Consider the following 13,766-nt stretch of genomic DNA (forward strand, 5'->3'; position numbering starts at 1 on the left):
ATAAAAGAAAATTAACAAAGAATTACTATAGATTACTGAAGTTATTTCTTAGGTCCTTGAATTAACAAAATTATGTTACAGCATTTAATAAAATGAACTCCATAAGAAAGTATATTTATTAGTAGAAAAATAAGCCAATTCTTCCTGTTTTGCTGTTGCAACTATGAACAGTTATCTGCCCTCTATACCAAGTATTATTCTCTCCTTGCTATATTCTTCAAATATCTCTAAATTGTCAAGCTAATAAAGAAGCCTCTACAGGTTGATCACTCACCCTACTAGAAATAGCAGCCAAATTTCCTTAAATCATACCCTACCATTCTTAAAACATAAAAGACACATTAGTTTATATAGAGATAGATCTTTGACTTCAATCATTTCAGATGTTAAAAGAAAGCAACAAGAACAAACATATAGATTTTTATTTCTATATTAGTGTTAATTATTGTTTATACAAAATGTCCTTTTATAATTTTTTTTATTATCTTAGACCATACTGAGTGCACATTATTCATGGTTCTTTGCTTCTCATTCAAAATTGTAAAGACTTGGCTGAATGTAAATTGAGAAACCTGAAAAAGAAAATTTTGTTTTATAGCTTTTTATTTTATTTGATAATGCTGGCACTAGAAACAGAGTTTTGTTTAGAATACTGTTTAACACCTTTTCATTTCTAAAATATACTGCTTAATTTCAGTGGTGTACTTGTCAGGCAAGTGATTTGAACTGAAAACGTTGAAACTAAAATAATTCAAAAACACAAAGACTGTTAACTTCACTTAGGCATGTATTATTGAGTCAAAATTTGTCACCAAATAATAATTGTCTAAGTGAAGTTAACAGCCTTTGTGTATTTTTGAATGATTAACATGCCTTTTACTCTATAATTACTGCTTAAGTTTCACTTAATTTAGAAAATAATCAAACATTTGAATTTCCATCTAAATTTAGAATTATTTTTATCAAAAAAATTAAGAGACAATCAATCAAAAATAGAATAAGATGGAAAAAGCTCATTTATAAGTTTACTCTAATCATATTCCTGATAATTAACTGAAACATTATATATTCTTTGGTACAAACTAGTTTCCAAACTTTACAAGTCTGTTGCAAATTATTTTTCTACACTTAAGCTTTGTTGTCTTTTAAAGAAAAATATTAACCTACAAAATATAACTGAGTGTTATTTCAATCCATGATAAAAGAAGCAAGCTTCTAGGGAAGGGTATTTAATGTATGAAACGAAAGGCTAATTTATTCTCTGAACGTCTTTTTTCTCAGCTAAGGATAATATGACTGCCAACCACAAATACTGCTTCTTGAAATTTACTTGGTCATAGAATTACAAAGAATGTTGTGGTAGTCACAGCTGCAGGACAATTTATTAGCAGAAAAAGTCAATGAACATCACCATTTTCACTCAATGCTTTTTCATACAAAGAATATGATCAAACACACATGCATGCTTATATATATATATTTGCTAATTGCAACAAAAGCAGTATTAACTCAAAATAGCATTCTGTACATCTTGCTTAACTTGGATATACTGTAGAAAGCCAGAAATTGCAGTATTTGTCTTGAGAAAGAATTTCCTGTAGATGTATAGTGCTAAACAGCATAGAAGTATATCAGTAAGCAGACGCAAAGTCTGGCAGTGATGATGGAATTGCTAAATCTAGATTTCTTCCTCCTTGAGCATCATCAGTAGCAAGTATCAACCACATGCTTCAACAATTTTAGCCTCTGCTGATAAAAAAACTGACTGACAAATCACTGGTGTAGCAAATAGCCAGCAAGCTGGGTAAAAATTTGCTGTATTTGTTCATCACTTTTTCTATATCAATTTACAGGCTAATGATGCTCAAAGAGGCAGAAATCTAGATTTAGCACTTCCACTGCTGCTGGACATTTTTTATCAGCTACTGATATGCTTGTGCTTTTCAACACTCTATGTCTAGATGAGATGCTTTCTTGAAACAAATACCACAATTTTCTGGCTTATATATCCAAATTAAGTAAGATATACAGAATGATGTAGATATATGTATGTTTATATATAAATACAATGGCTTCTACACAGTTTCTATCTACCAATTGCACTACATGGCATTGGCTGGCCCAAGCTGCCATGCAGCGAGATAGAGTTCGAGAACAACAAACCCTATATCCACACAGTTCTGCCTGTATCATCAACAAGCATCATTCATTCATTTTATGGTTGTTTTTCCATGCTAACTAAAATGACTTGTTGGAATATAAAAATTACCTTTTGATTTTTAAATCATCTCTTACTATTGAAGTTACTAACACCTTAGTAATTCTTTCAGCAAATTTCCTAATTAAACTGACCAATATAAATTTTGTGCACTATTAGTAAGAAAATACTTAAATTGAAATCTCAACTGAAACACATATCTTTCTTTGAATAGTAAAGCACATTGGAATATAATATACATAGTTCTGATAATCTCTTACCTGCATTGCTAAAATCAGTGTACTGCCTGGAGCTTTCTCCCAAGAATGCACACGGAATATCACATGGCCTTAAAAATAAAATAAAATATCTTTTCAACATAAAACACAGACAATGAAGAAACTAATTGTTGTTAATCAAGACAGATAATATCAACAGTAGAAAGAAGCTGTCAATCAAAAAGGATGGTATAGACTATTAGAAATGAATCTAGTATAAACAAAAACAAAACAAAAAAATAATTAGAACTACTACTTGGAAATCAAATAGTTAACATTGCCATATCACAAAAGACTAAGTTTCAGGATTCTCTTGTGGATTTCGTAGACAGAAATTTGAAAGAAACCTGTTTATCTTTAATTCTTTTACTTGTTTCAATCATTTGACTGCGACCATGCTAGAGCACTGCCTTGAGGGGTTTTAGTGGAACACATCAACCCCAGGACTTATTTTTTAAGCCTAGTACTTATTCTGTCAGTCTCTTTTGTTGAACCGCTAGTGGATCAGAGCTTACCTAGGGTTGAAGAAAAGCTGAAGTGAATAAAAATAACCTACCTGCAACAGATTTTGCTCTTATGAGCCACTGCATCATTGAATAAATAGGTACATTTATAACCCACTCTGTAATTGATGTGATACAAGTATGGAATAGAAGAATAACCAGATGGAGCTGAAGAATAAAAATTTATGAGACAGACGTAGAGATTTAATAAAACAAAGGATATACATTTTATTTTAGGCATGGCTGTGTGGTTAAGAAGTTTGCTTCCCAACTTCATGGTTTTAGATTCAATTACACTGTGTAGCCCCTTGGGCAAATGTCTGACAACAGCCCTAAGCCAACCAAGCCTTGGAAGTGCAGTCAGCTTGCTTGCTTCACTCTTTAGCTTTCAGATTAATCTGTCACATGTAATGCTTATTTGTTCACATTGTTTCGAATTAATCATGCATTAACTCACAGCTTTAAGATTTCAATGATAGAATGACATTGTAGGGTAGGTGTGAGAGGCAAGATCTAGCCAGTTTGAACATGCAATAGAGAGAAATATTTGGGCCTGATATGGCTGGTTTAAATGTTAAAGGGCTCTTGCCAGAGCAAAGATATATATATATATAATGCATGTGTAAATGAGCTTACATGTAAAATGAAGGGGATCCTGTTCATGTGCTTATAATGTGAAGGTTTATTGCCACAGGAGGATTGAGCACAAGCCTTGATGATTACAAAGCAAACTTTTTAACCAACTGGCCATGGCTACACTATATTGTGAGAAAGGCACACATACAAACACATGGTTGTCTTGCAAGAGTGAATGATTTCAATGAGAAATAGAAAAGAAAAATAAGTGCTCACTTACCAGAGTGAAAAGACTGTAATACACCACTGTAGTTGGCAATAAAAACAAAAGTACTGTGAAAAACAGGGTCCCAACAAATAGATGATCAATATCATTTGATGCTGTATCTAATCTGTGACGGAGAACATTCCATTTCTTGCCACAAAACAGACGCCAAAGAGATGAAAGAGTGTAGACTTGGAAATAATAAAACCTGAACCAAAAAAAATTAAATTAGAAATTTCATTAAAATATTAATTTGAAAATTTGAATGTTCATTTATTCATTTAATATCTTACTAGCAAGATTTTTATGCTGAGATACTATTCTTGTCACCAACCCTCATCTGTTTTACATGTAAAAGTTGTTTTTTCCCCATGAATCTTCAGAAGTGCAGAATAACCAATCATAATGTCAACAAGACATATAAACGTCATCACCATTTTGCTCAAATTGTGACAAGCAAAGTATAAACATTTATGCACATTTGCACAAACATACACATGTATGTATCGAAACGCTTAGTTTAGAATAGAGGCAGGCAGCTAATGAAGGAAATATTCTCTATGTGGCCTGTTTGTTTTCTGTGCTCTGTTTATGTTCTGTTTTCATTTTGTCCATATTTTTTTGTGACGTCCTGTACCCAGATATGCATCTATATATACATGTAGATGTAGGTATGTACATACATGTACGTATATATGCATATACTCACATATTATTTGTATTGTGTATGTAAGAAGCCTGTCATGTGTGTGTGTCTGTGTTTGTTCCCCACCACCACTTGACAAATGGTGTTGGTATGTTTACATCCCCATAACCTAGCAGTTTGGCAAGAGACCAATAGAATAAGTACCAGGCTAAAAAAAAAAGTACTGAGGTTGATTCATTTGATTAAAAGTTCTTGCTCAGAAACAGGTGAGGATTAGTGACAAGGAAGGGCATTCTACAGTAGAAAATTTACCTCAATAAACTTCATCCAACCCTGCATGCATGTTAAAATGGATGCTAATATGATGAGAATGAACCACCTTGCACTTCTCAGGAATTAAATATTTAGTCCAGTGAGAAAGCCAAATTTAGTTTTTTTAACATATTCCAATTAAATGCTATTGATTATAAAGTAATTAAATTAAAGAGCTAACAGCAATTTCAATCAAAATGAGTATTTGACTTACCGTGAAGCAAAAACATAGAAACAATATATATGAAGCGCCATTAAAGATACAATATCTTGGAGAAGGCTAAGTTGCAAAGAGAAACCAAAGATCCCCGAAAACAAAGAGCACTGAAGAAATGTGGCAAGAATTGGTTCAAGAATTACTGTCAAATAAGCTGCAAAAAGAATATACCAATAATTAGAATTAAGTAAATATGTAACAAAAGATAAAATATGGTTCAAACATGAACCAGAAACTATTTCAAATGTTGGATGATTTGACTGAGGACTGGCGAACCAGATGGCTGCACCAGGCTCCAATCTGATCTAGCTGAGTTTCTACAGCTGGATGCCCTTCCTAACGCCAACCACTCCAAGAGTGTAGTGGGTGCTTTTACGTACCACCGGCATGAGGGCTAGTCAGGCGGTACTGGCAATGGCCACACTCAAATGGTGTTTTTTACGTGTCACCTGCACAGGAGCCAGTCAGGCAGCACTGGCAACGACCTCGCTAGAATATTTTTTCACGTGCTGGTAACGATCACGCTCAAATGGTGCTTTTTACGTGCCACCAGCACAGAAGCCAGTCAGCTGCTCTGGCAACGATCACGCTCGGATGGTGCTCTTAGTGCTCCACTAGCATGGATGCCAGTCATCGAATTTGATTTCGATTTCGATTTCACTTGCCTTAACAGGTCTTCGCAAGCAGAGTTTAGTGTCCAATGAAGGAAAGGCACGCATAAGTGGGCTGGTTACACCCCTGGCATAGGCTACGGGTTATGGTTTCACTTGGCTTGCCGGGTCTTCTCAAGTACAGCATATTTCCAAAGGTCTCGGTCACTAGTCATTGCCTAAGTGAGGCCTAATGTTTGAAGGTCGTTCTTCACCACCTCATCCCAGGACTTCCTGGGTCTACCTCTTCCACAGGTTCCCTCAACCGCTAGAGTATGGCACTTTTTCATACAGCTACCCTCATCCATTCTCGCCACATGCCCATACCATCGCAAACGTCTCTCTTGCACACCACAGCTGATGCTCCTTAGGTCCAACTTTTCTCTCGAGGTACTTACACTCTGTCAAGTATGCACATTGACATTACACATCCAGCAGAGCATACCGGCTTCATTCCTTGCAAGCTTACGCATGTCCTCAGCAGTCACGGACCATGTTTCACTGCCATGTAGCATGGCTGTTCATACACATGCATCATACAGTCTACCTTTTACTCTGAGCAAGAGGCCTTTGTCACCAGCAGAGGTAAGAGCTCTCTGAACTTTTCCCAGGCTTTTCTTATTCTAGCAGCTACACTTTCAGTGCACCCACCCTGCTACTGACTTGGTCACCCAAGTATATATATATATATATATATATATATATATATATATATATATACACAAACAAATTTTCATACAAGCAACATAGACTAAAAGTTTCTTATGAAAATACAAAATTGCAATATTTTCACCAATTTCAATGTCATGATTAGTGAAACGCAAAACCAGTTAACTATCATAATATTCTATCCTTTAAAATATATAAATCGTGTGCATTGTCTTTCTTTTATTATATACCAGCAGAGATGCCTGGCATTGTTTGAGATTAAAATGACATAGTTTGTATATATATTATAGTTATGCTGAAACGTAACTGTAATATATTTAGTTACAGGATACGGGAAAGTGCAACATTGATATACATATGTATGTGTGAATGTGGGATTATGTGTCCCCTTGTCCTGACATTGTGTGATAGTTGTAAACATACAAATGATGTTCATTTTCAATATTCCTTGTAAAACATGTCTAGTTATGCAGAAGTATTATATTGCTTAGAAATAGTGGAGGGTTGATGACAGGTTTTGGAAGGCCAGGAAAAAAAATGATGAATGACAAACATTCAGCTGCGAAATCATGAAAAGTTGATTATTTCAACCTATTTTGACTAATGTTTTCACCCAAGCTGTGTGGTAAAAAGTTGCCACAGTCTGGGCAAGCAGGTCAACAGGAATATCACTTTTTTTTTTTTTTGTAGAGAGAGCAGTTAATAGTTAAAAAATCAACACTGTTACTCTGAGGAAAATATAACTCCATCCAAGTGCAATCTATGCAGTTTAGGTGGTATTATCATTATGATGTTATGTTATATTAATAATAACTAACCAGGCAGCTTGACTGCAATTCCTGGCATGAGAACAGAATAAGGTACTGGCAAGACTGTATGGATAAGAAGTTTACTTCCCAACCATGGTTTTCAGGTTCAGCCTCACGATTATAGCCTCAGGCCAACCAAAGCCTTGTGGGTGGATTTAGAAGATGGAAACTGAAAGAAGTCCATCATTATATATATATAAGTGGTTGGCGTTAAGAAGGGCATCCAGCTGTAGAAACTCTGCCAAATTAGATTGGAGCCTGGTGTTGCCACCCGGTTTCACCAGTCCTCAGTCAAATCGTCCAACCCATGCTAGCATGGAAAGCAGACGTTAAACGACGATGATGATGATGATGATGATATATATATATATATATATATATATATATATATTATTCTTTTACTTGTTTCAGTCGTTTGACTGCAGTCATGCTGAAGCACAACCTTTAGTGAAACAAATTGGCCCCAGGATTTATTCTTTGTAAGCCTAGTACTTATTCTATAAGTCTCTTTTGCCAAACCACTAAGTTACAGGGATGTAAACACACCAACATCGGTGTCAAGTGATGGTGAGTGGGGACAAACACAGACACATAAATACATAAACACACACACACACACACACATATATATATATATATATATATATATATATATATATATATATATATATATATATACATATATACATATATATACACACACACACACACACACACACAACAGGCTTCTTTCAGTTTCCGTCTACCAAATCCACTCACAAGGCAATGGTCAGCCTGGGGCTATAGTAGAAGATACTTGCTGAAGGTGCCATACAGTGGGACTGAATCCAGAACAATGTGGTTGGGGAGAAAGCTTCTTGCCACACAGCCACTCCTGTGCTTATATATATATATATAAATATATATATATATATATATATACATTGTGTGAATGAGTGGGTGAGTCTCCTTGTCTTCACATCGTATGATGGTTGTAAATGATTGTCATTTATCATACAAGCAGTGTCATTCATTTCTAATCTTCTACGAGAACATACCTGGCCATGGAGAAATATTGTTTTACTTGAAAATAGTTGAGGGTTGGTGACAGGAAGAGCATCCAGCTATAGAAAAACTGCCTTAGTAAACTTTGACCCATGCAAGCATGGAAAATTGGACGTTAAAATGACGATATTTTGCTTCCATCAAAAATGAAACTAAAAATATACTTTATTACTTACTAGTCCATACATAAATGTTGTACTTGAAAAATGATCCCAAGAACCCATTAAGCTGTGCGTTAAGCTTGAGACCAGCAGGTGAGCCCATCAACCATTGCAGGATGCTTGACAAACTTATTACAGTGGTCTACAAATAAAAAATTCATAGAAGACATTTTAATTCAAATAGACAGAAAATTAAATATGTAATAATAAATAAAAATTTAAAAAATATGCATGGCTTTGTGGTTTAGTAGCTTGCTTTGCAACATGATTCCAGTTCAATCACAATGAGCAACAACTTGGCTAAGTGTCTTTACTGTAGTCTTAGACTTACCTTGTGAGTAATGTTCCCCCTCTAAGCTGTGAACTTGTGCATGTGCACTAGGAAGGGAAAAGAATGTATATTTACAGTACTTACAAGCTTTTTAAGATGAAACCAAATTTGTTTAATGGAAGGAATTTGAGTGATGCTTATTTGCACAAATGTGCATGTACTTTGTAAAGAAAGAAAATTTGCATGCAATGTAGATTTCTGCATTCCTTCATGGCAACAAATTAGAAGGAACATTTGAACTTAGAATTCTGATATAGTAATGCAGCTTGTTCATTATTTGAGCCAATTAGAAGGTCTTAAGGTGGTTATTTAATTTACAAGAAATATCAGCAATATTTCTTAAACAACACTACCATCTTAAAGGGTGACATACTAGATAATATTGTCATAGATACACTGTATCAGAATTAAAGATTTGATGATCATAGCTTGACTGATCTTTGATCAGGAGTTTGCTGGAACAGGCTCAACAATAACCCTAATTATTGGTTTGACAAGATTTAAAACCCTATAGTCTTAGAGGGTGAGAAAGGGAACTTGTGACATATGTTTTCTTTAGCTGAGTGTGTAAAGCAAAGTAACTTTGCAAGTATCAAAACCACATTGTGAATGTAAGCTCACCAGAAACTTAACTCTTGCACTACAGTGCTCACTAGAAAATAATTTGAAATATTAATAAATAATTGATTTCCAAGTGTGTATAATTTAATGTTTAGTTCAAGTAATACACATTTTATGATCAATTCATCAGCATAATTTGGTCTGGATGGTTTGACAGGAGCTGGCAAGCCACAAGATTGCACCAAGCTCCAATGTTTGCTTTGGCAAAATTTCAATATTTAGAAAGATCATTGTGGTGAGCACTGTCATACAAGAGTTAAGTTTCATGTGAGCCAAATCCACAATGAGATTTTTATACTTATTGAAATGATTTCATTTTGCTTAGAAAGTTACGGGAAACTCATAAACATTTCAAGTTTCCTTTCTCCTCCCCTAAAAATATAGGGCTTTAAATCTAGTCAAAGCAATAATTAGGATTATTGTTGTTTAGCCCCAGGCAAATCCTTTTCCAGCAGTTCATTACAAGTTTAAATAACATTTAATAATACTTTCAAATTTTTAGCACAATGCCAGTAATTTTAGGGAATGGGGTGAGTCAATTACATCAACTCTAGTCTTCAACTGTAACTTATTTCACTGACCCCAAAAAGATGAAAAGCAAAGTCAACCTCAGCAAGATTTGAACTCAGAACATAAAGTGCGAGAAGAAATACAACTAAATATTCCATCTGATATGCTAAAATTCTGCCAGCTCACTGCCTTAAAAATACATTTTTTAGTAGTAATAATAATAATAATAATAATAATAATAATAATAATAATAATAATAATTAGGACTGAAAGCAACAATAGTCATAGAAATAAATTACAAGAGTTACAAGACAGAATTTTCATTTTCTTACATAGATAAGTTTTTAAGAGAAAAGTTCTAAGATACCTTTGTCCAGTATAGGATAAGAGAGGCAATATCTTGGGGTGATGTCAGCCAAGACAGTAAAAATAGACATAAAATTCCTAATAATGAATCCATAATCTGACGATATCCAAGGTCCAAGTAACTGAAAATTAGAAAAAAAAAAAAATGTTAACTATTTCTGTTACTACATCCATACAAATTTACGGCCTTGTACTAAAATTAGAAATAACTACTATATATTTCATATTTATAAAAATAATCTACAGTTAATAAAATTATTTTTTTTGTCACTTGAGAAAGTTTATCAATTTGTAAAGAAGAGCATTGTCAAATGAATCTATTAACTATCCTGGTATACAATACTGGTACTTTAATTTATCAACACAGAACAGATAAAATGTGAAAATATTTGAAATAAAGGATAAGGCTTAAGACTAGACTTACCATATTTGACAGCTTATAAGATACACTTTTTCCCCCCAAAAGATGTTTGAAAAAAATGACACCAAGTATTTTTATGCTAAGTAGGGCTTATATTACATGTTTTAATAACTTTTTTCCTGGCTATGCACTGTTGAAATTGGTTGCATCTAACATGCCTGTGCATTTTTTATGCTATTAAATACAGTAATCTTTTTTTTTTTTTTACTAGCAAAATTATTATTTCATAGATTATACTAGTAAAACAGTAAATTCAACTACTTTCACCAGGCAGATATAAACATAGCTGAATACATGCACTGTTACAATGTAATACAAAAGTAATGTAAAGTAGTGGTATTCAACACTGCTCAGTCTTTGTTCCTCATTTCTGAATGACTAGATACATAAGAGAAGTATAAAGTGTTACAATTGTATAAAGTTGGAGACTTAATGCTGGAGGTCAACTCTTATAATTGTTGTTGGTGGTGATATCATTATTCACTAGAAATTACAAAACATCATAAAGGTTTGATAAACCTCCAAATGCACTAGATACAGAATTCAACAAGAGGATTTTTAAAAAAATATTCAATCATTACAGCATTCAATTTTACAAAATTCATATCATTGAAGTAGAAAGACAAATATCAACAAACCAGAGTTTTTTCAGAGGTGACTTTGCATCTTTCTTTGTCTGCAATTCAATCTGAGAATGTTTCATTTTCATAACTCGTGCAAATGCAGAAGTAAACAAAACTTTATCAATATATTTATTGGCAGTCCTATAAACATAAAAAAAAGGGCAAAATAGAAGTTACAGGACTATATTTTTTGTAGATCAGTTATTTAAATAGAGTAGCATGGTTTATTCTCAACTGTTAAATCTATCTTTTTGTGCCTCCTTCTAAACTATATTTTGATTAATATATTCAGTGATTGTTCTTCAGATGCCTTATTACATGTATGCATGCATGCATGATTTGACCCTTTGCCGGTGGCACATAAACGCACCCTGGGGGCATGCAAAAGCACATGCTGGTAGCATGTAAAAGCACCCATTATACTCTCAGAATGGTTGGCGTTAGGAAGGGACATCCAGCTATAGAAAACCATGCCAAATCAGACTGGAGTCTGGTGCAGCCTTCCAGCATCCTAGCCCAGTCAAACCGTCCAACCCATGCCAGCATAGACAACAGACATTAAATGATGATGATGAGGAGGATATACATGGAAAGGTTTTATATTGAATTATATATGGAAAGGTCTTATTTCATTTTTACCTGTATTATATCAATCTAACTCAATACATTTGAATCAAAAACAAAAAAGAAAATTACTTACTTAAATACAAACAAGGAACTAATGAATTTGATTGGTGATATAAATAATGTAAGAATAATGTCCAGGCAAGAACTTTTTAAACAAGGAGACTTGTGGAAATAACTTGTCATTCTATGATTTTCTTCCAAATGAGCAATATCCTCAGCATTTTGGCAGACGTCTTGTACAATCTTCACAACTGCAGAAGGAATAGCATCTGATTGACAATATTCACTAACATTTTTATGTGCAGTGATGTTCTCTTGAATAAAATATGACTTTTGAAGATCATTTGGATCAAAAAGGATACATGTGCAACAAAAGAACCCATTTCTGGAAGAATTTGTGTAGACTCGGGCACTTAGTGATCTGCGGTCTAACATCTTCAATTCTAACCATCCTGTTTGAAAAAGGTGGTAAAATTTCTCTTGGTCAACTTTTGAATTTTCATGAGAATTCCAAACACCAACAACTTTTAATGTTGGTAAACTTTCTTGTTTGTCAGCAACATTACAGCAAAAACTCCAATTATCTAGAGAAAACAAAACAAAAAAAAACATTTTAGCAACAAGCTAAAAAGTACAAGATGTAAATGAACTCTTTACTTATATAAAAATAAAATTTACATTTTCACCAGACAGCGGGATGCATGGTTGCTCTTAAATACAAAGGCCCTCCGTGGTGAAGAATGTACCCCTCAGCATAGACTAGTTATTAGTGACTTTAGATTCAACGCCAGAAGGATGCCAAGAAACAGACCAATCCAGAAAAGAAGGATTTGGAAGCTTAAGAACCCTTCACATGGTCAGAGATTTAGGGACATCCTCGTTGAGAAATTTGATGAGAGGGAGGAGGAAATGAAGACTTGTAACATTGAGAGCAACTCGAAATTCCTGTGTGACAGCTTACTGAGTGCCACAGACCAAATCTGTGGCTAGTGCAAAGTCCCTTCCAGACCTAAGGTAATATGGTGGTGGAATAATACTGTAGACAGGGCCATTAGAGCAAAGAAACAGGCCTGGAAAACCTGGAAAAGTGTGGTGGGGGGGGTAGCAGAAAACTGTATCAGATGGCCAGAAGGGAGGCTAGGAGACAGGTATATATAGCCAAGGGAGAAGCAGAAAAGAAGTGTCTGTCTTACATGCGTTCCAGTGACTGTCTCACATGGTTTCTTTACCTGGATGCCCTTCCTAATGCCAACCACTTTATAGTGTGTACCAGATGCTTTTTCATGCACCAGCACTAATGGGATCATCACGCCAATTGCAAGACTGTGAACTGCGATGAGGAGGGGAAACTTCATGCTTGGAGAATAAAGAGTGGAAAGGAAGAGTAAAGGATGAGAGAAAAAGGCCGGAAAAAGTAGGTTTCTTACTGAAGGGGAGCTACATGACTACTGGCATTTTACAGGAGAGTGAACATGGTGCTGGAGTCAATAGAATAACTTCCAGTCAAACACTGGAGTTAGTTCAATAAACTACACCCTATCCACTAAAATAAAAAGAAAATCATGAACTGTTTTTCACCTATTATATTTATGACTTGAACATTGATAGTTCTATTTCACTTTGCATGTGTGCATGAATATCTTAACTGGCCAAATTAACTACAAAGTTGTAACCACATTTCAAAACATGATTTTACTTTTAAACCTTTACCTAACAAGAACAAAGAAATGCACAAAAAAATAGTAAATTAGGTTACCTTATGGTAATATGTTTTAACCTATGTTAATTCACAATTCATGTTATAATTATTACAACAAATCTAGAGGCAACATGCTTAGCATTTTTTTAAATAAAAAATGTATTTAAAAGCAATCAAAATAAGACATGATCAAAATAATATTTTAAAAAAACCTTTATCATTGAAGTCTTCTAAACGTATA

General features: G+C 34.2%; 1 protein-coding gene across 1 annotated transcript; it reads right to left on the minus strand.

Annotated features, from left to right (window-relative positions):
- Positions 1-407: 407 nt before the first annotated feature.
- Positions 408-13,765, minus strand: LOC106869312 (phosphatidylinositol N-acetylglucosaminyltransferase subunit Q; the record flags this gene model as incomplete). Its single annotated transcript, XM_014915000.2, has 10 exons — positions 408-572; positions 2,479-2,546; positions 3,032-3,146; positions 3,835-4,027; positions 4,992-5,148; positions 8,343-8,469; positions 10,157-10,277; positions 11,215-11,340; positions 11,900-12,410; positions 13,738-13,765. Coding segments are annotated over 10 exons (1,569 nt in total), but the record flags the coding sequence as incomplete, so codon positions are not given.
- Position 13,766: the final 1 nt, after the last annotated feature.

Source organism: Octopus bimaculoides, chromosome 1 (genome assembly GCF_001194135.2).
Source record: "Octopus bimaculoides isolate UCB-OBI-ISO-001 chromosome 1, ASM119413v2, whole genome shotgun sequence".
Classification (NCBI taxonomy): Eukaryota; Metazoa; Mollusca; class Cephalopoda; order Octopoda; family Octopodidae; genus Octopus; species Octopus bimaculoides.